Source organism: Crocodylus siamensis, chromosome 4 (genome assembly GCF_052110815.1).
Source record: "Crocodylus siamensis isolate JL-2025a chromosome 4, ASM5211081v1, whole genome shotgun sequence".
Classification (NCBI taxonomy): Eukaryota; Metazoa; Chordata; order Crocodylia; family Crocodylidae; genus Crocodylus; species Crocodylus siamensis.
In genome coordinates, this window is record NC_143398.1 from 65,416,334 (window position 1) to 65,439,683 (window position 23,350).

General features: G+C 43.8%; 1 protein-coding gene across 8 annotated transcripts in view; it reads left to right on the plus strand.

The window, feature by feature from the left end:
• HMGA2 (high mobility group AT-hook 2) overlaps positions 1 to 21,403 on the plus strand; it is a 184,915-nt gene extending 163,512 nt beyond the window's left edge. For 5 of the 8 annotated variants that reach the window (XM_090042457.1, XM_090042458.1, XM_090042459.1 and 2 more), the window contains one exon: positions 18,380 to 21,403. In XM_090042457.1, the coding sequence (XP_089898583.1) occupies positions 18,380 to 18,635 (256 nt within the window). In that variant the 3' untranslated portion in view covers positions 18,636 to 21,403. The remainder of the gene's footprint in view (positions 1 to 18,379) is intronic. The other 3 variants (XM_090042462.1, XM_090042463.1, XR_016441781.1) reach the window with 2 other exon arrangements.
• The last annotated feature ends 1,947 nt before the right edge of the window (positions 21,404 to 23,350 follow it).

Consider the following 23,350-nt stretch of genomic DNA (forward strand, 5'->3'; position numbering starts at 1 on the left):
GAGGGAACTCCTGGCACCATGACAGTAATATGCAATCTTCCCTATCTTATATATGTAACTGAAGTGCAGGAAGCTAGATTCCTACTTGTAGAACCAAGTGGAAAGGGTTGAAGGTGCAGACAGGTGGCTCAGATGCTAGAACAGAGCACTAGTACCATAGTTTTCATAAGCACAGTGATTACTATTACCATGATGTTCTTGTGGCTGTAGACACAATGCAAAATTTAAAAGTACCTAAGTGTTTCAGTAGCCTAGGTCCAATTGAAAGGCAGTGTGATTTAGGCTTCTGATTTAGTTAACTAGCACTTCTTAAAATATGACACAGGGGCTTATGATAATGCTGCTTACAATCTGTTTTTAAAAATTATTTCTGTTTGTATCTCAATACAGTTGTATATTGCCATCATATCCCTTGTTTTGCCTGTCCTGTGAGCCTCTTGGCATCTGATGAATTGAATGGGAAAAAGCGCATGAAAAATTATTCCTGAACCCTACAGATTTTGGATAGCAGACTGCTGGAGGAGTTGTGTTGATTTATTTTGATCTCTGACCTCAGGTTTTGGAGATTATCTGCCGCTCAATAGCCATGAAAAAAAAGAGAAATGAAAAAAATAACATGTCACCCACATTCTGCCCAAATATAGATCTCTGGTTTCCCACATCCTAGCGTTTAATTCCACACAGAGTTACCAATTGCTGATCTCACAGGCAGGATTAGTGGGAAGAAAAATGAGAGCTCCATTGAAACCATACTCGGAGTCTGGAAGAATGAAACACTGAACTCTAGGACCCAGGAGATCAACATTCAGGGCAGTGAATGTGTTGTTTTTTCCCCTTGCCGTTTCCCAGGGCTATTTTGAGGCAAAATCTGGATACTTAAATCGGAAAAACAAAGGTGCATATAACTGTATTTTAGACAGCCTCCCCATCACTTCAACAGTCTCCCAAGAAGAGTGATCTACTGTGAGGCATTAACTATAATTTATATATTTTTTTAAGGTTTAGGAACAGAAAAATAGAACACTGAAGTATTGATTGCAGTAAGTCTCTCTTCTTCCTAAAAGAAAACACGTTGCATACATAGGTTTCTATTAGGTACCTTTTCTTTTGGTTATAGGGTTTACATGTGTTCAGCTGAAAAAAGAAACCCTCATAAAGTTCCTTTAGTCAAAAGGAAATAATCACTAACCATTAAATCAGATAGCTCCAATGCATTTTTAAATCAAGCTATCCAGAAAAAGAAGAGGCTTGGCCCCATGGTAACATGAAGTGCTTAACAGATGGAACTTGAAAACTTGGTTCCTGTACCATGCTGAAGAGGACCATACTTTATTGCCTTTTCTACCAGACTGCTTAGAGATATTCAAGAAGTTAAAAAAAATCTTTAAATGCATCACTCTAAATCCTTTAGGAGTTGAACATATTAAGATGACAAGAAGAGTATGTATTTAAACCTAACTACCCCTTTTGGATTACCGGGTATTTGTAGATTTATTGGCAAAATGGCTTAAATTAGGGATATATTTTTAACCTGAAGCATTACATAATAAAATAACAGCAGAATTCTGTGCAGTAAAACAGGGAGGGAAGGGGGAGTCTTATTAAAACCAACAGAGTTCTCTGATTTTGCTCTCTTGCCCGCACAAAGAGGTGCTCCATGGTTACACAATCAGCAAAGTTTGCAAAGAAAGCATTTCCATTACACTATTTTGCTCAGGAGTCGTCGCCCTGCCTTTCACTGCAGACCCGCTGTTTAGTCTGAAACTGAAAATTAAACCCAGAACTTCAGCTCTCAAAGTTAAATACTCAGCTTTACTGGCAGCACACAGCCTCACCACTGTCTGTGTGGTAAGATCTGTGATTAAACTCTTCAGACATTTTTAAAGCATTTTTATAAATCTGTTAAGCTTTAGTGTTTTGTTGTTGTTGTTTGGGGGGTTTTGTTGTTGCTTTTTTAAGGAAAAAAATCATTTAGCTGAATTATACCACAGAGCCTTGCATGAACTTTGTTGAACCAAATCAGAGGACGCAGCTAAACTATCTTTCAGAAATATGTTTCTCATTCTAGGGACTTTTCTCAGCATTCTTGGGGGAAGGTAGAGCTGTATTTGTTAAACTCTTTCATTCATGAGTGAAAGAGAGAGAGAGAGAGAAAACCATCAAGATTTAGAAAAAGTAATAATAACAGAGTTCGCCAACTCAACCTTTCCCCCTACAAAGAATGTACTTGTTACACCCCTTGTAGCAGCCTTCATTTTCTTTGTGAAGTAGGTTATGTAAATGACTGAGCTGTTCAGTGTTTAGAAGCCTTCATGACTAGTGCTCATAAAAATGTCACTGTGCACTTCCACTTTGAAAGCTTCTTTTATCTCACCTTCCTGAAGGCCCTTTCCAATGGCTAAGCATGCTTGACCAGGAAGCTGCAGCTTGGCCTTCCCACATAGCTAGGCCCTAATGAGGTGTGTGTGGCTCAGTTGGCTACAGTTTTTTAATCTCATTCTTATTATTTCAAGGCTCTTGAAGTTCAAATAAGCTTGGTTGCTTGGCAAAATTCTTCAGCCGTGTTTCAAATGGGAGTTATATACGTATATATGTGTGTGGATGTATTTGTGTACATGACCACACACACACATACACATTTAGTTACTTCAAAAATCACTGCAGTCACTTCTTCCATAAATGAAAAGTAACAATTTGTAAGAGGTAGTGAATTGGATTTGAAAGTCTTTGGGCATTGTTTACCAGTAAGCAACAGCAATCCTTCTTTTGAGAAAATATAAGAAGAAAATATATCTTTTTATAGTTTGGTCTCATGGTTTCATAGTTTCTAGGGTCGGAAGGGACCTGAGCAGATCATCTAGTCCGACCCCCTGCCATGGCAGGAAAGAGTACTGGGGTCAAACGACCCCAGCAAGATGTTCATCTAGCCTCCTCTTAAACACCCCCAGGGTAGGAGCCTGCACCACTTCTCTTGGAAGCTGGTTCCAGACCCTAGCCGCCCTGACTGTGAAGTAGTGCCTCCTGATATCTGGCCTAAACCTACCCTCTGCCAGCTTGTGACCGTTATTCCTGGTCACTCCTGGCGGTGCTCGGGGGAACAGTGACTTCCCCCAATGCCTGCTGATCCCCCCTGACTAGTTTATAACAGGCCACAAGATCCCCCCTCAGCCTTCTCTTGTGGAGGCTGAACAGGTTCAGGTCCCGTAGCCTGTCCTCATAGGTCCTGCCCTGTTGTCCCCTGATCATACGAGTGGCCCTCCTCTGGACCCTCTCCATGCTGTCGACATCCCTCTTGAAGTGCGGCGCCCAGAACTGGATGCAATACTCCAGCTGCGGCCTGACCAGTGCCACATAGAGGGGGAGGATCACCTCCTTGGACCTGCTCCAGATGCATCTGTGGATGCATGACAAGGTGCAGTTGGCCTTCCTAACTGCCTCCCCACACTGCCGGCCCATGTTCATCTTGGAGTCAGTGATGACCCCAAGATCCTTTTCCGCCTCCGTGCTGACAAGAGGGGAGTTCCCCAACCTGTAGGTATGGTGCCGGTTCTTCCTCCCCAGGTGCATCACCTTGCACTTGTCTGTGTTGAAACCCATGCTATTCTCGTCTGCCCACCCTTATAACCTGTCTAGGTCCGATTGTAGTCTGTTGCTTCCTTCCAGTGTGCCCACATCCCCCCACATCTTAGTGTCATCAGCAAATTTGAACAGGGTGCTTTTTACCCCCTCATCCAAATCACTGATGAAGATGTTGAACAGCGCGGGCCCGAGGACCGAGCCCTGCAGAACGCCACTGCCCACGTCCTTCCAGGTTGAGAAGGACCCATCCACTACCACCCTCTGGGTGCGGCCCTCCAGCCAGTTGGCGACCCATTTGACTGTGTGGGTGTCTACACCACAGCCCCCCAGTTTCTTAATGAGAACAGGGTGAGAGACAGTGTCAAAAGCCTTCCGGAAGTCCAGGAAGACTATGTCCACTGCTACCCCTGCATCTAACGATCTGGTGATCTCTTCGTAAAAGGCCATCAGGTTGGTCTGACAGGACCTGCCACTGATGAACCCATGTTGGTTGCCCCTAAGCATGCAGTCCCCTGCTGGCCCCTCCTGGATGTGTGCCAGCATAATTTTCTCGAACAGCTTGCCTAGGATCGAGATAAGACTAACTGGCCTATAGTTTCCCAGGTCCTCCTTCTTGCCTTTTTTGAAGATGGGGACCACGTTGGCCCTCTTCCAGTCCTCCGGTACCTCACCAGAGCACCACAAGTGCTCGTAAAGTTGTGCCAGGGGACTTGCAATGACCTCGGCCAGTTCCTTTAGAACTCTAGGGTGGAGATCATCCGCACCGGCTGACTTGAATACATCCAACCCCTCCAGAAGCTCCCTAACTAAATCCTCGCTAAATGCCTCCCCCGGGGCCCGAGGGGAGCCCAGCAGGGAGGTGGCTGTTCTGGTCCCTACTTAGGAAGACGGAGGCAAAGAAATCGTTAAACATGTTAGCTTTGCCATCTGGTGTGACGACCAAGTTACCCATGTCGTCCTGCAAGGGCCCCACATTACCCGGGACCTTCTTTTTACCCCCCTACATATTTAAAAAAGGACTTCTTATTGTCCTTAATCTGGGAAGCTAGTCCCAGTTCCATCTCTGCATTGGCCCTCCTAACTACCCCCCTACATCCCCGAGCAACTACAGAATAGTCCTCCCCGGTGATGACTCCTTCTTTCCATTAGGTGTAAGCCTCCTTTTTAGCAAGAAGACATTCCTGGATGTTTTTGGTGAGCCACGGAGGCTTGTGTGCTCTCCTGCTCCCTTTGATCCTTGTTGGGAATACCTTCCTTTGGGCTTGGAGGATCGTCACCTTAAGGAGCGACCACTCTCCTTGGACACCTGGCTCCCCTCCCCTCCGGGACCTCAGTGCTTCTCCAACTATCCTCCTTAGCTTGTTGAAGTCTGCCCTCCTAAAATCTAGGGCCGCTGCCTTACTACATGCCTTTGCCACCTTGCGCTGGATGGTGAATTCCAGCAGGCGATGATCGCTGTCGCCCAGGTGGTCGAGCACCCGCAGCCCCCTCACCGGGTCATCACCCGTGGCCAGCACTAGGTCCAACAAGGCATCCCCCCTGGTGGGGCTATGCACCTCCTGGGTTAGATGGAGGTCCTGCACTCTGGCCAAGAACCTATGTGAGCGTTCAGACCTGGCTGACTGTTCTTCCCAGCAGATGTCCGGGATATTCAGGTCCCCCATGACTACCACATCCTTAGCCTTCACTACCTCTGTGAGCTGACCCAAGAATTCCTGGTCAAGCTCTTCTCCCTGGTTGGGAGGTCTGTAGTAGACTCCCACCGTTAAGTCCCTTTCCCTTCGACTGCCTTGTACTCTAACCCAAAGCACTTCAGAGTGCCCCTCCCCTGACTCCTTGCTAATTAACGAGGATGTGTATTCCTCCTTAATATAGAGCGCCACGCCCCCACCCCTCTTTCCTATCCTGTCCCTCCTGTACAGCCTATAGCCCTTGACATTCACTGCCCAATCATGCGTTGCGTCCCACCACGTTTCCGTAATCCCCACTATGTCCGGGCTGGTGTCAGCCAGCAGGAGGGTGAGTTCCTGCTTGTTGCCCATATTACGAGCGTTTGTGTAGAGGCATTTGAGGCCTCCTGTGGGTGTGTGTACTGACCCCCTAGTCCCAGCGTTACCCTGGCCCCCATCTCTTACCTGTTTATTCGCTTCGCTCATTGGTCTGGGCTGGGCTGTAGTTGTGGGTGCTGTTTGGTCTGGCAGTCTGATGTTTTCTCCACCCTCATCTTTCCCTTCCCCCGATGAGCCTAGTCTAAAGCCCACCGGAGGAGGTCTGCCAACCTAGAAGAGAACACATGCTTACCTTTAGGGGAAAGGTGGAGCCCGTCCCATCCCAGCATGTGTCTTGTTGTGATGTGCCGGTCATGGCTGAGGAAGCCAAAGCCCTCCTCAAAGCACCATTCCTGTAGCCGCCAGTTGGTCTCCGCGATGCATGTTTCATGCTGTCTACCTCGTCCACTCACTGGCAGGATAGAAGAAGGTTCTAAGATAGAAGGCTGGGTTTTCAGCAATTATCTTCACTGTGGACTACCACATTGCCCCCTTTATTATAATGTTGCATCTCACCCCTTCTAAAAAGCAGATTTCACTGTACAACTGACTTTACTGATGTACAGATACCTGGGCTGTTTCACACATGGATTTTTCAGGGGAAATTTGAATGATGTCATTTCTATCTATGTGGGAAGGAACATTTCTCTCATGGGGTTCAACAAGGACAAGTGAGAAGTCCTGCACTTAGGAAAGAACAATCCCATGCACCAGTACAAGCTGGGGCTGACTGGCTTGGCAGCAGCTCTGCAGAAGAATGTTGGGGTTGCAGTGGACAGTAAGCTGAACATGAGCCAGCGGTGTTCCCTTGTTGTCAAGAAGGCTAATAGCATACTGCACAGGTGGGTGGCCAGTAGTTCAAGAGAAGTCATTCTTCCCCTCTATTCAGCATTGGTGTGGCCATATCTGGAGTACTGTGTTCAGTTTTGGGGCCCCCACTGCAGAAAGGATGTGGACAAATTGGAGAGAGCCCCAGCAGCAGGCAACAAAAATGGTTTGGGAGCTGGGTGACATGACTTATGAGGAAAGGCTGAGGGAACTGGGCTTATTTAGTCTAGAGAAGGGGAGACTGAGAGGGGACTTAATAGCAGCCTTCCACTACCTGCAGGTTGGTTCAAAAGAGGATGGAGCTGGACTGTTCTCAGTGGTGGCAGATGACAGAACAAGGAGCAGTGATTTCAAGTAACAGCAAGGGAAGTTTAGGTTGGATATTAGGAAAAACTTGCTCACTAGGAGGGTGGTAAAACACTGGAACAAGTTACATAGCGAAGTGATGGAATCTCCATCCTTAGAGGTTTTTAAAACCTGGCTAGACAGCATTGGCTGGAATAATCTAGTTGGGGATGGTCCTGCTTTGAGCAGGGGATTGGACTAGATGACCTCCTGAGGTCTCTTCCTATCCTAACTTCCTTTGATTCAATGATTCTGAACCTTTCAGTCTTCATTACTACAAAGGACAAAACTCTATGCTGAGACCTGCAGCTTGTCAGTGTACTGCATATACCTAAACACTATGACATAATTGGTAAAGGCGGGGCTGAGTGGTGATGATAATATTTATTCATCTCACATATACATGTCGAATCTGGACCAAGTGAATTGAGGATATCATCACCTTTCTTAGTATTTTAGAGGTGCCCATCAGTGTTGCTTTCTGAAAGGTCCCTGGCCTTAGAGTAAAACCCACTTCCAGTAAGAGGCAACACGTAGGGATGGCATGGGGGGGGGGGCATGTGTCCCCCCTGAGATTGGCCGTGTGCTGAAGCCACTGCCAGCTTCTGTGGGCGGTTGCCACCTGCACCTAATCCCCTCCCCCCACTGCCGACATCACCGGTAGCAGCTGCGGGCAGTCCTCACTCGCCACTGCCAGCGGTGGGTGGTCTTCGCCCACTGTTCACCACCATGGTGCCCCCCCCAGTTGTGGGAAGCACCAGTCATTCATGCTTTCCATTCACACATTGTTGGCACTTCTGCACAGTTTGCCATCCTCTGCAGTGAGGACATGTGCATTTATATTGACTGGGTGCAATCAGCTACACAGTGGTCAGCAGATATACACATTGGCATCCATTGTGGACATGGAAGTCATAATATAGCCAGACAAAACCCCACAACTAACACTGAAAGAGGCCTAACCCTAAGTCCCTGGGTTCTAGGCCCCACTTGCTCATAGGAGACTTGAAACTGCCTCTCTTCAGTTTCTTAGGACAGTGGTGTAATAGCCAAGCCATCGGTTAGACCAGGGGTGGGCACAGCCCACCAAAGGATTTTATCTGGCCCACAGTGGGTCCCTTCGCCCTGCCTGGCCCAGGCACAGGAGGCAGCCTGGGCTGTGGTGCATGCAGCTGATGTCAACACCTACAAGCAGGCGGTGAGGCTGTGGCAGTTCAGTGGCTGGACTCTGCTTCCCAGCAGCAGCAGATCCTTCAGGCTGTTGCCACTAATGTTGGCACCACCCTTGGTCCCACTGCCCAGGCACCCTGGCCTGCCAGCCCTGCACGCACTGCTGGGGACACCAAATGCAGTGGGTGGGTGGCATCTCCTTGGAGACCGGTCTGGGACCTCTGTGGGCAGGGAGCACTCAGCTGGGTGCATAGGGGGCTGTGGGAGGGCAGGGAGTGTTGTCCAAGAACAGGGTGGCTGGGACCAGGGCTGAAATCACAGGGTGGTGTCAGAAGAGGGCCATGCAGGGAATGGATCTGCCCTAGCCCCACCCCCAAAATCCCAGCTCCAATCCCACCCACCCATCCCACTCCTGAATGCCACTTCCAGCCCACCCGCAACCCCATCCCATGTGCCTGGCCAAACACACCCTGCCAGTGGAGACCCCACCCACCTTCTCCATCCAACACCCCCAGACCACTTAGGGAGTTTTGGTGAGCTGTTGTGGCTGAGGAAGGGTAGCTGACCCAGCCTGCTACAGCTCACCAAGCCTCCCTAAGTGGTCCTCCAGTCCAAATAATTGCCTACCCCTGAGTTAGGCATTAGCTCACTCCTGGGTTAGGCATTAGCCCATTCTTTCTCCAGCTCTCCTTTTGAAGCTGGTGCCCTGGACAGCCAAGAGAGGGAAATGTATGGGACCAAAAGGAAGAGAAGGAAGCATAGGAGGTGGGGAGATGGTTGCTGTTCTGGCAGGGAGCATGCCCTGGGTTCTAACTTTGACTCCTACCCAATGGGACAGAAACTTCCCCACTGTTATCCACCCATTTTTATCCAGCGGCTGTTAAACGCAAAGTGGTGACTCAGCTTCCAAAAAAATGCTAGAGTAGGGTCTGCATGAAATCTGTTCCATAACACGATGTTTAAGGTATTATGCTGGCATGTGGGAGAGTCTGAAGTTCAAATTCACTGTGTGCAAAGGGGGCAGGGGGATACAACTTGTGTCTCTTGCTTTCTCTCTGAGTGCCTTAACCACTCAGCTCTTGGAGCTAAAACACAAGAAAATGTTCTTCTTCCTAGCTTCTTCTGGGATTTATACTCAGGTGTATTCACATGTAGCTTTTTGTGTGCATGCTTATGTATCCATGCTGCAGGATCAGTAGAATTGCAGTCTGTACCTAAGTGCCAAAAAGGCAATTTACACACCTGGAAAGCTGCACAAAGGGTAACAGAATTTTGCCTTTCTCATCCAAGAATTTCTTCTTCTGTTACAGTTGTTGCTATTATATTGCTCTTTCACTCAGGAGCCATGGGTCTGGGCCCCATTTCACTGTGCAGTTTGCAAATGTAAATTATAGTCCCTGCCTCAAAATGTTTAAAGTCTCAAAAACAAAGATGCTTGGAGTTTGCTGGTCTACCACTAGGTTGTATAAGGTCACACTCTTGACTCAACCATGAACCAGTAGGAATAGTTCCTTATTTTCTTTACCATTTTATTTCACTCTCGCCTGATCTGGTTGCCTCTTTGGTAGTTTAGATAGGTATGATTAGGGGTTGAATTAGATCAGCGGCACTCAAACTCCAGCCATGGGGCCAGATCTGACCCACAGAGCTGTGTCATGTAGCCTGTGGGGAGCCATGTGGCCCAGATAATGGGGTCCAGTGTGTTAGGTCACATTGGCATGGGCATGAATCAGTGGGCAGGTTCATTCCGGAGTTGGATCTGGGAGTGCAGAGTCAGGGTGGCAAGTAAATGGATTTGGGCACATGGGGTCAAGTTGACGTGTGAGGCCGGATCCAGGCATGAAGGGTCAGGCCAGGGTGCAGCCTGATCTGGCACTCTGGATTACACTGACCCCACATACTGATCCTGCACCATTCATCTGGTCTGTAGGGCTGTAAGTTTGGGCACCACTGAACTAAATGATCTCCTGAGATCTGTTCCAGCCCTACTTTTCTATGAGTCTATGCCCTTAAGCAGTAATTCTCAACAAGGGTGCCTTGAAATTCTGTCAAGGGTGCCCTGGGGTGCCACATAATGTTGGGAGTAATTCTGGGGTGAGCACAGAAGGGGTGAAGAGAAGACTAAGGGCTTTTGTCTTTACCAAGACAGTGGTGTGTCAAAGCACTGTTAGGTGTGCAAACATGATTCATAAAATAAACTCAGAGATTTAAAATAAGAATCCAAAGTGCTGGAAACATTCTGACCTTCTAAGTTCCTGGCAACAGAAAAATTGCTCTATTATTTTATTTATCATCGAAAAACGAATGAAAACTAAGAGCTTGCATTTTCCGAAGGGTGCCTTGAATAACAAAGGGTTTCCTAATTCTAAAATGTTCTAGGGCAGTTGTGAATCACTTCTGAGCTGGTGCAACTGTCAGGAAGGGTAAAAATGTGGCTGAGTAAGGCATTTTGATATCTTAGCATGATTTGGGCCATATCACAAGGCAAAATAGAATGTCTTTCTACTTTAAAAAAAACTTAAATATTTAAAAACTCTGTGTCTCTTTTGTTCACTTTGACATACCATTGTCTTGGTATAGACAAAAGCCCTTGGTCTTCTCTTCACCCCTTCTGTGCTCACCCCAGAATTACTCCCAAGAAGCAAGGTACTCTCCATGTATGCCAAATCAAGGAAATTATGTGATATATAGTCACCTTAGATCAGCCATAGACATTTCCCTCAGGCTCTCCCTACCTTTGGTATGTTTCTGGGTATGCTAATTTGATTATTTATTAACACCATAAGAGGCAGTATTCTACAGTAACTTTATTGTGTTAAGCATTTAAAAAATACATTTTACCTGATTTTTAAATGGGTGCACACTGAAGCTACTACACTTCCCCTCTACAGATGTAACAGGAGCCACAGGCCTTTGTGATTCCTGCTACAATATGATTTTGCACACCATGGAATTCCAGATGAGTTAACAAGAGACAAAGGTCTACAGTGTGTAAGCTGTTCATGTCAGCACTTTTCTTTGACATATCACTTCAAGCACATCCTCTAAGACTTTTCTGATGCACAGTCAGAAAAATATATGCAAATAGCAAATAAGATGATTTAAAACAAAAGCCATGGCATATTCAAGGGATGAAGACTTAGCACTGCTAGAATATTTCAGTAATTCTTTCAAATTTTTCTTCAGATTGACAGTTCAGAAATGTATGGGCAGAAGGTGAAAAACTCAAGTTCCAAAATCTAACAAGCTTTTTGAGACAAAGCCAATTAATCTTGAAGTGTCTATAAAATAACTTTACCCCACGACACTAGAGCACAAGAAATACCATACTATGATAAACATTCCAAACTGTTGTTTTTTGCAAATGGGAAGGAATACAGGATTCAAATGAACAGTTATTCCAGAAGCACCAAAGTTTTGTGTTAAAACAAACTTCCAGGGTGAGTCCTAAAAGAGGTAAAGAAGAAAGGCAGCCAAGCTGTACACAGGTTCATTGGTGCTTTAGGATATCCCCCTGCCTCTCACAAAAGCTATGGACAGTACTTATACAAGATCATAAGGATCACCCAGTTATTTGCAGAGACAAACACAAGAAGCAAGAAATGGAGCCTGCAGGTGAACAAGACACTGCAGAAGGAAGAGAACTAAGAACAACAAACAGCCATGTGTTTAAAAAGGCCTGGGACCTCAGATATGACAGATGTTCATACCCTACTCTAGATGTTTCTATTCCTGTGTTTTATTAAGATCCTAGTGAAGTAGGGCTGGAAGTGACTTCATTATCCAGCCTCCTGCTCATGGCAGGACTGTCTCTGACTAAACCATTCCAGCCAAGTATCTATCCAACCTATTCTTGAAAATTTCCAGGGATGGAAGTTCCACAACTTCTCTAAGTAGTCTGTCCAACCATATAAAGTTAGGGTTGGCAGGGACCTCAGGAAGTCATCTAGTACAACCACCTGCTCAAAGCAGGACCATCCCCAATTAGATCATCCCAACCAAAGCTTTGTCTAGCCAAGTGACCATAATGCTTGACCATACTCATAGTCAGAAGGTTCTTCCGATTCTCCACCCTTAATTTCCTGTGCTCCAGCTGGAAGCCATTGCTTTTAGTCCTGTCCCTTATAGCCATCAAACAACCATGTGGCCCAAGACTGGATATAGTACTCCAGGCCTCACCTGTGTCAAACAGAATAGAAAAATCACTTACCTTCATTTGGAAAAGACATTCCTGTAAATACAGAAGTTGGTTGAATTAGTCAGTGGTTCTTATTGATATTCTAGCATACCATATTTTTATGTATGCCCCAAAATCTAATACACATCTTGTTTTTGAAAGGGAGAATGAAAGGGAGTGGGGGAAAGATTTTTACAAAGTTATTTTGCATACAGCAAGGACACAGCCTAATCTTCAGATGACAACTCCCCCACACACACACACTTTCCCCCAACCACCTCCCTGCTTAACTAAAGATGAAAGCCTGGCTGCTGCTGAAAGCTAGCATTAAACTCTATTAAACATTAAATGGAGGGAGGGAGGGTAGGGGAGAAGGGAGTGTAGCAGGTAAAAGTGGTACCTGGGGAGTCAGATGTCCAGCAAGTTGTAGTGTGTCAGAATTCCACAGCGTTAAACTGTGAAAGCATGGAGTTCAGCACAGACTGAGTTCATGAGTGTTTACCCAGCTTCTTGGGTAGGTTTTGCAATCTCTGCTAAACTTCATACTATAGTAGCATACCATCTGCCAGCCAGTTTCCTCCTCCACCACAGATGCTGCCAGTATGGGCCAAGGGCATGGCTTCCATGGTGAAGTCCAGAGGTACCAGACCCCACCATCAGGCAGGTAATGCTCAGGCCTTGGTGGCTGTCTATCTCACGGAGGATGTGGAGCCTCTGCTGTGCAACCCCTTGGCCTACTGCGTAAGTCACAGCCAGATGTAGCCACAGTTGCCTGGGAACACCTGTCCTGTCCACAGACCAGTGTTCCAAGCGAGAGGGTGTTCAACATTGCTGGTGATGTAGTGATGCCCCACTGCACCTCCTTGGATCCTGGTTTGGTGGAGCAACTGATGTTCCTCAAGGTGAACCTCCTGCTGCTGGGGTTCCCCAAGCTCCAGGTTCAGACAGAGTGAGTGCCATCCTCTTCACTCTGTCCGCACCTATTTCCTTTTGGTTTCTGGTTTCCGAACCATTTAATGCCCCACTCTCAGAGCTGGAGGTGGCACTCATCACCAGCCAGCGAGCAAGGGAAGAACATGTCCCTGCTGAACTCCGATGCCAGGATGAACTTGGAGGTATGAGCTGGGACTATGGGGAAGGAGGAGGCCCCAGGTCCTGGGCATGACCACTAAAAATGCACTCTGCCAGACTTGGGAGGTGGGACTGCTGGCAGCGCGGCAGCCCCAGCAAATGCCAGGACCAAGGATCTCCCTGGTGAAACTCCTGGTAGGAGGCACCATAACTTCCAGCCACCACATACACACACACAGTCCTGGCTGGGGAAAACCTGCAGTTGGTGTGTGTGTGCTGTTCCTGGATGGAAGGAATAGTAAAGAAGCCAGAGGCTAGCATGCAATGCAGCAAGAAAATCAGTCAGTGAAAATGGAAATGGAGGCATCAGGGGGTAAGGGACAGGCTGGGGTTGGGTATGGGGAAGGGGGGATGTAGCAGGTAAAAATAGAGAGGTACCTGGGGAGTCAGATGTCTAGCATGTTGTAGGGTGTCAGAATTCCAATGTCTATATTGAGTCCATGAATTTGTGTACCTAGGAGGTTGATGAAGTGCAGTTCATAGCCTCATCTATGAAAAGTGGTTTCTTGCCAGGGCAGGGCACAGGATGGAGCTGCAAGTGGCTCATCCAGGGGGCACAGGGAGGAGGTGGCAGCTCCTGCCACTGTGCACACCCTGGAAGGGCATGGGGGGGTATATGCCCCCAATCTGCATGCAGGGTGAGGGTAGGCTGCAGCTGTGGGCTGGGGCTGGGGACAGTGTCAGGCTTTGCCCGGCTGGGGGCTGAGCCAGGCTGTGCACAGGTCTGGCAGCAGCGGCACTGGGAAAGAGCTACAGCAAATTTTGGGAGCCCCCCTCCCCCTGCACCTCCTCTCCCAGTGCCACCGCTGCCCTGAATGCATCCCTGACCCAACTCCCCTCCCCAGCCCCAGAAGAGCCTGGTGCTGGCCCCAGCTCACAGCAGCAGCTCACCATTGTCCCGCGTGCAGATCTTTCCCCCCCCCTCCCCCCCCGCCCCACACCCTCCAGATGAGCCGCTCACAGTTCCACCCCATGCCCTGCCCTGGATGTGCAGCACCTGCCCCAGCCCCACTCCCTCCCTCACTGCAGGGGCCTTGATCTGCCCCCCCCAACAGACTTACCAGCTGGACACTGGTCTCCAAGCTGCCCAGCTGCATATTGGCAATCAGATTGGTATCAGCCAATATGGCTCATTAAAAATTGGCCATCGGTATCGGCCCAAAAAATCCCTATTAGTGCACCCCTGTTGAAAACCACTGTTTTAGAACACTAATTTTTTAGCCATATCTGTCAGTTTTAGCTCTTTGAAATTCTAGTCTCTGCCTCATCTGCCCATTCTCCTTTCAAATCTCAGCTGAAAACTAACTTTTTTCATGGGGTACAAACTGCTTAGTTACTTCAGTAAAAGCGCTTTCTTCACTGAAGTGATGCTTTATTATGAACCTACTTTTGGGTTTCCCAGAGTAGCAGTCATGTCAAGACATATCAAGCATATCAGCAGTGATTAAGTAAGCCAGTAAGTAATACTATATTTACTCACATGCCATGTGCAGCTTTTCAGCCCTCCAAAATTGGGGTGCATCTCTTCAGCTGATTTTTCTTTGCTGGAATAGGAAGAGGGATGAAAAGAAGCATGTAGACACTGTATTTAAATAGCTGCCAAAATAGTTGTTGCTTCTCCCTGGAGCAGAAAACAGCGGGGGTGGAATCCAGTGTTAACCTCCTCACCGCTGCTGGTGAGGCACTAGCTTTGGGCTTAAGAGCCACTGAGCTGGCTAAGAGTGAGCAAGCAACAGCATATGCAGTATGTTGTATCTTGATGAGGCTTGTGGTGTGGAAGCAACACTGTATTATTTATGGGAATTTTATATAAAGACTTACTTACAGTAAAGAAGTAAGTCTTGCTGCTGCTCTTGCAAGGGTCTGGGGACTAGCTGTACTGCTGTCATGCCACACCAGGAAGTTCCTGCTGCCTCATTCACACTGGTTCTTGGGATGCCAGGCTTTCTGATCACTCTTACATTTCTGGAAGGACTTACTCTGTCACACAATCAGCCATGACTCTGAAAAAATCTTTTTTTCCTACCTTCTGTCTTCCAAAAACAAAGTGCATGTCTTATGTATTTAGTATGTGAGAAAATATGGAAATTACTGATTATGCTCTTTACAAACATCACTTTTCAACACTAACTTCTGACTAAGTGTTTTATTCTTCAGTTTGCCAAGAAGGAATGGCTTGACAAAAGATGGCTTTCATTCTGCAATTCATTTTGCTCCCCTCCGAAGTCCAACAGCTTTCCCATTTTTGCCATGCTTCACAAAAGACTCTTCTTTGAGATCAAAGCAAATTTAGGAATGCAGCTTTGCTAACCTCAACAATTAAGCAATAATGGCAAAAGCACAAGAGTTAGAAATAGTAGGACAAAATATGCCTTTCCCCATGATAAAGTCTCTTAATCTGTCCCTGAAACATTTGCTTCCATAAACACATTCTCTAGTAGCTTCCACCTTGGGTCCCCCTTCCTAAGCTTACAATATATTCCCAACTAGTCAATAAAATGATGCAAATGGTAAAGTAGCTTGACTGTGGGCTATGTAGAATGGCATTCTAGAAAAGTCAAGAAACTGACTACTGTCCCTTACCTGTGCTTTTAAAAAAAGATTTCATGGCTGATCTTTATGTCATCGCTAATTAAATGTCAAAGCTGAAACAACTTCAAAGTCAATGGAAAATAGTATTTAAAAAAGCATACCTATGACTGTTATTTTAAGTAAAGAAAACAGAACCTAAGGTCATCATTTTTAGCTGAATAGTCACTGTGGCATTGAGCAAAGCAGTTGCTCTTCGTAGATCTTGATGAGCTGGGAATGTGCAAAGGTTCAAAATAATCTGTTTTACACAACTTCTGGCACTAGGTTCATGCCGCCCAAATGTCTGTTCATTAGATATCTTCAAATGCCTGTTTTCTCCTAGCCAGAAATGTTGCAACAGCCACTAGTGTCCTTCTGTGTGGCTGGGAGGATGAGCTGGGAAAAAAGGCATTGTATATTAATGTGATTTGATAAAGCATTAAAAAGATTCAGTTCCCTGAAGGCTGTGTGAGATGAAGTAAAATTCACCTAAGCATTTGCAATTCTATGATTATTTTCGTAGCAATCATTTAAATATAGTCCCTATTACAACTGGATGTGAGTTATTGTGAGGAAGAAAATTGTGGATCTGCATGATAGCTTGATGCCTTTCTGGAATTTAAATATTAATTGAAAAGGCAAGGTCAGAGGGCAGTTGACACTTGACTTTGCTCACTTTTGTTTGCCCATGGCTTTGATCGTGCTACATCTTTCTTTGTGGCTGGTCCTCCAGAGGGTATCCTAGGGTCATGGCCTGTTTCCTAGTCAAGAGGTATAAACCTATTGGCTTAAATATTTGAGGCCCATGGTTTAACTGAGGATGGGCATGAAGGGGGTCGCTTCATGCTTTCCACATTTCCTACATAACCGAGAGCAGACTAAACAAAACCAGTGTGAAATCTCATGGCTAGATGCTGCTGTGGTTATATTTTTTAAGCTGTCATCTATTCATTTGTACTTATGTTTATTCCCTAGATTTAAAGCTTTTTTCCAGCCTTTTTTTTTTTTTTTTTGGATGTTTGAAAACTTTTGACAATAGATTGCAGTAAGCAGTGGCCTGTGATTAAAGCCTAGTGGGTTTTTTTTCTCGATGCCGCGCTGGTGCAAAACTGTCACACATGGTAGCATTTAGGAGCCCTTCACAGCTGAGGTGTTTCAAACACTAATGAATGGAAGTTTGGTCATATAACGCAGGCAAGCTTTAAGGCATGCCTTACTGAATAGTGTACTGTAGCAGCCTGGGAAAGGAAGAGAGTTATAAATTGTGTCAGTTAGCCACCCAGACAAAATGAAGCCATGTGGAAAATCAAATCTATTAAAGTATGAAGACTGTTATAAGCTGTTTTAAGCTGGTCATTCTTAAAAGGTTTCAGTTTGCTGTAGGGGTAAATGTTTACCTATTCTTTCTAGATCTTTTTCATATGCTGTCGTACAAGATGATATGCAGCATTTGATAAAAATCAACTTCTCACTAACAGCCCTTTTATCAAAGATGTTTATTGTCTCCAGTTTTACCACCCATGTCCTGAAAGGTACTGCACATTTGTTAAATAAGCAGCATCAGGAAGATTGCAGACAGAACTGGCCTGCTAAAGGCAAACGTCAAAGCCAGGGGATAGAGTAGTAAAGGGCAGGTCATGTGAAGCGGGGACTCTGTCTGAGTTTATGTCAAATTTCCTGTGCGGAGCTAGTCTACTTTTCAGATACTGCATCTCAACACAGTGGCATTTTTACATGCACATTTTAGTACTAAGGCCAAATGATTTAACATATCTTTTTTTTACACAGCAGCTGAGAAAAATCCACTCAAATTCTCTTCTTGATCTTTTAAAAACGTCAAGTTAGAGGAAAGAAATTGCACCTTATTAAAAAAGTTGGAAGTAGCAACTTTCAGCCAAGAAGATTTTCCTCCTTGTCTTTCTTTTTAGAGATTATCTGAAACAAGAGGTGGTTCTAGTTTTAGAGGAGATGCTGCTCTTTCCTGTTTCACACCTAGCTGACTTGCCTTTGTCATGAGAAACGTGAGGCTATAATCAATACATTTTAAAACACAATACAACAAATAATTACTGTGGAGTTCAAATTCAAAACCCCTTCCATTTTCTGCATTTTTATTTAGTTTCTCCTCTTCCAGTTTGACATAATATCAACATGGGATTAAAAGTGGGAAAACTGGAAGGCAACTTGGAGAGAGAGCCAAAAATGAATTGATGTGATCAGCGGCCCCCTTTTCCCTTTAAAAAGGGATGGAGGAACAAGGTCCCAGAGCTCTTGTTTCTTTTTTTGTCCCTTTTTGGTGGTGAGAGGTCAGATTCTCAGTCTGCACAGATCTAGTTGGACCCTGGAGAAACTTGCCTCCCTCCTGAAAAGAAAGGCACTCCCCTGGACTCTTGGAATAATGTAGAGGTTGTAAAGAGTGTTGGGAAGTAATTACTCTTTGAAAGAAGGTCCTTGGTGCCAACATTATCTGCTTTTATATCTGAAAGGCATAGCAACAGGGATAATTGTATATTTTATTTGTTCATTCTAGGAAGAGACTGAAGAAACTGAAGAGACATCCTCACAAGAATCTGCAGAGGAAGACTAGAAAACCACACCATTCAATTTCTACCTCATCAGCAGTTGGGTCTTTTGAAGGGAGAAGACGCTGCCTTGACCACTTATTTTCTATTGCCATGGTCTTTCCACTTTTGCCTGGGGGGAGGGGGGAGGGGGATGGAAATCACATAACCTTAAAAAGGACTTTATTAATCACCTTTGTAATCCCTTCACATTCCCAGGTTTAGTGAAAAACTGCTGTAACACAAGGGGACACAGATTAATGATGCAACTTTTAATTACTGTTTTCTTTTTTCTTAACCTACTAATAGTTTGTTTGAGCTGCTAAGTAAGGGTGTATGGGTCAAGAAGAGCTTTGAATCAGGTTAAGTCATTCACTGCACTGCATACAAACAAGAAACTTGTAAAATATTAATTATAATGGGCATTGGAATAGGAAAGGTTTTGTGTGTAACACATTAGGCCTTACATCACCTCCAAGGACCCACTCCCTAGCTTAGTAACCTCCCTGTTTAGGACACCAAAGATAAGGGATAGATACTACTCTTTTTATAACCTTCTTGTAGACTTGTACTTGATTTTTTTAGACTTACTGTTATTTCAGGAAAAATTAAAAGCTGATATTTCACTTAATTCAGCTGATAAGCAAATGAAAAAATCAACAAGAAAAAGGTACTTTCATTTTGCAAAAGGGAAGAAAGACAAAGATATGTTGTATATATACAAATACAAACATATCGTCAGAAACAGTACTAATACTAAACAAAATTCCCAGCCCTCATCTTCAGGAAAGTAGGAATTCAGGTAGAGTTGGCTTTCCACAGAGCCAGATATTGTTTAGAAAATAGAGGTGACTGACACCAATATATTCTTAAGCCATGTAAAGACATAGTTTTATTAACTAAAGTGTTTAAAACAAGTAATAGAAAGGTACCTCAAATGAATTGTGAACTTACCTGAACAAATCAAAAATAACCCAGGTATTGGTTTAGCTTTAGCTAATTCCACCTACCATATATCAGTCTATCAAAGGGAATGAATCTCTTCTCATCACTCATCAGTCTTGATGTAAGAACCAACACCATGTACCTCAAGTGAGTTTATATATTACTTTAAGTAATATACTTTGACATAGGATGGTTCACTGGGCAGTTTTAACCCCAGTGACATTTCTCCATGTTTTCACTCAAAACAGCACTTTTAGCAACAGATGCAATATTACCCCACTATTCAATACTACCTCTGATTTTTACAATTAAGTCAACAGCCTAATAAATACATGCTGCTATACACATACAATGCAGGAAAATATTATTGGGTAGATAATCATAAATATCTGCATTTTCCCTTTATTTCTAACTTCAATACTTAATTGCAATTAAGAGCAATATCTTTAATGTGTTTCAGCATGACTACATCTTTTTCCTCCTTTTTAATATACTTATTCCTATTCTCTGCTAGACTTCTGTGTAATGTACTGTTAACTTGAATATATTTTTGTACTGAATTGCTCGTAGGTTTGTAAGGATGATTTTCTTCAGTGACACTACATGACATTTAAATATTACTGTCCAAGTTTGTACCTCAAATGAAATGTTTAAAGAAATGGACTAATCAATTGACAAAGACCTACCTCCAGACTTTAAATGGATTGAACTTGTTACTTTCAAGCATTTGAGACATTTTAAACAGTTAGGACTGCAACTAATCCCTCATTCAAAACTATTTTTGTAAAAGAACTGTTGGAAATGAACACATTTTAAATTACTTTCGTATTAAAAAAAAACCGCTTCAAAGAAACTTGAAGCTTTGTAGGTGGGAAGCAACAAGCTCAGCTTTTGCATAATGCAATCACAAATAAGTGTTTTTTTAAAAAAATTAGTAGATTGTAAGAAAATGCTTGACAAGTATTTTCATGTATTTTACACAAATGTGATTTTGTAATATGTTTCAACCAGATTTATTTTAAATGCTTCTTATGTAGAAATTTTTATTCCTTCCTCTGTTTTCTTTTTCCTTCTTTCTTTCTTTCTCTCCTAGTCAGTACTTCTACTTTGTACCATTGTATTATTAACTGGGCCAGGGGTAGTTTCTCAGGAAGTCTTCTATCAGTATGGCTTTAGTACTGAGCCAAATGCAACTAAAGATAACTACTTAGTGGCTTCTCCAAAGAGGTAATTATCAAGAAAAATGGACCTCTTCAAAAAGACAGCAGAGGGCTCATTGCTGAGATTTGCTGAGAAAGAGCTGATCAGAGTATTAAAATTAGTCATGTTCAAATCAACTAAGTTGGAAATACTCGTATTTTAGGGGCCAAATCCAATATCCAGTGAAGTCAACAGGAGAACTTCGGTTGACTTCAAAAGGACATTGAATCAGGCTTTAACAATTGAATAATTAACAGAAGGTTGGGGGGACGTTATTTGGGAGGGCTGTTTTTATTTTTTGTTTAGGTTTTGGGTTTTTTAACCACAATATTCAAGGGATGAAACATAGTGGATTAATGTAGGTCAGACTGCAAGCTCTGAGAGATTTACAGCTCTGATGAAGTTAATCATATATTTTCTATATGTTGTAGTACAATCAAAACACATTACTACCTCTTAGGGCCTACTTTACCTCATTTTTCAGACTGAAAAAATGCATGCGGCCATTGAAACAGTGAGAACATCATAAAATTTTTTATATATATAGTTTATTTTTGTGGGAGATAAATTTTATACGACTGTTCTTTGCTGTCATTGGTCACTGCTAAATAAGACTGGACATTTAACTTTTCTGTTATTTCTGCAAGTTGAGTAAGTTTGCAGGAGAAAAGTTTCAAGATGTTTAACTACAGTTTACTTTCTCCTTGAGTGTCTTCTAACTTTTTTGCTTTATTCTTCGTATAGAGTTGCTGTCTTTGATTGTACTTTGAATCGCTTGCTTGTTGAAAATGTTTCTTTAATGGATTATCACAGTCTGTTCAGCACAATAAACATAATAGCCTCTGTGATCCCCATGTTGTTTGATTCCTAGACTTTTGTCACAGTTCCATGAAATGGGCAATAAAGTTTGGTCACAGTGGACCAAATTTGTAAAAGTTTGCATGCAAGTCATTTTTGTCCAAGCATTGTAAGTACTGTGCACACGTTGCTGTGTGTGAAAAAAGTGGGCTTGCTTTTAAACGCTGTGGTAAATCACATGATGAATTTTGAGGGTTGTGGTACTGGCCCATACATTTACATTTACAACTGAGTCTCTCTCTCGTGATTTCTCAGCTATTATTTCTCCACATTTTTAGTTATCTACATTCTCCATGTTAATCTATTTGCAAACAATTTTTTTACTTACTTGATTTATCTAGGCCTTCTAAACCATTACTCTTCCTATTGCTTTGTGATATGTGTCTATCAATCAAGGTTACTGAGTAAGTTAAATAACCCTAAAACAATCACAAAACAAGTGCTAATATATCTAACTTCAGTGCTGAGACAGATCTGAGCAATTTCATTCACTGCAGTTTGCATCGTCTTGTCCTTTAATCGCTAATCTAACCTCTCTAATCCCACAGTGTTATGGGATCATTCCATTTTACATTTCAATCTTCCTGGTGGTCTTCCTCCTTCTGGTTGCCATCACTCAGCTCTTCCTGTTATTTTATCTATTATGCTCGAGCTTTAACCCACCCACCTAATGGATCAGCCAACTCACTGAACTTCTGTGACTTCGTGCTTAACTCCCCTCAACTTTCTGTAAGTCATTCCTCTAAACCACCTCACTCCCCATTTCCTTCTTGAGACATCTTCCATTAATGTTATCACAGTTTATATCATGATGGGACTGCACACCTATAAATAAACTTAATAGGTGCTTTCAGGATCAAGACCTATTTCGGTCCAGCTCCCAGGTTTCTGCTCTTCCCAGTACAAATGTGACAAAGACTGTGACAGACCTCCATTCTTTCACCTAGTTCCCATGACATCATTTTCTTAAATTTCTAAGGAATTGTTTAAAGTTAGTGCTACAGATGCTGGGTTGATATTTCTTTTAGAGTGCTTTTTCCCATCCATGGGTACCACACCAATTAATTTGAGATTCCCTACAGATTTTCTTCTGAACATCTCTCTCAGCGACCAGAGACTGAACCACCAGTTTGATCCAGTGGGGCAGTTCCTTTGTTCCTATAACCAGATAAGAGAATGCTGTTTTGTCATAGTTCAAGTGTCAGATCAGTTGAAACCAGAATGAAATATAGTTTTCAACCCCCCACCACTTAGCATTCCTTTACATTGAATTTCTGGCCATTTCCCAGTCTGTCTCTGGATTCAGCTGCTTTACAAATCCCATCATCTTCCTTTCCATATTTATGTGCGGATCCATACTTTACCTCTATTAAGAAGTGAGGGAAGGTCTGGTTGCTAGATCCTATCTTGCTTCTGAAACAACAGCTACCAGCAACATTAGTATTCTTTCCATCTGCTCAGCAGCGTGTGTGTTTATCTTACAGAAATTATCAAAAAATACTGTGGCTGCCATACTTTAAAAGCCAAATTATTTTTTGTATATTTGTATTCCATTTTGCATTTCATGGGTTGTCATCGTGAGTAGCCCTACTCTTCTGGTGCTCCCATCCTGCTCTGCTACTCAATAACAGTCTATACAGACACTACTGCTTTAAGCCTGGACCTATCCATATCATCTTTCTAGTTGATCTGTTACGTTGTACCTGTTACAGTACCTCTTTTTTAAAAAATTCCAGTCAGATGTTCCAATTGGGTGGCAAGTCTATCATGGGAGGGGCCACAGTGGACTTTAGTATTATTACATGTTTGCCTACAGTTGCAGTGGACTGGATTGATGACCCTTCTTGTCCCTTGCATTCCTCCATTCCTGTATGTTGTCCTAAATCTCTGCCTTTTTCTCTGTCTTCACTGGTGAACTTTACTGTTAATCTTCTTGC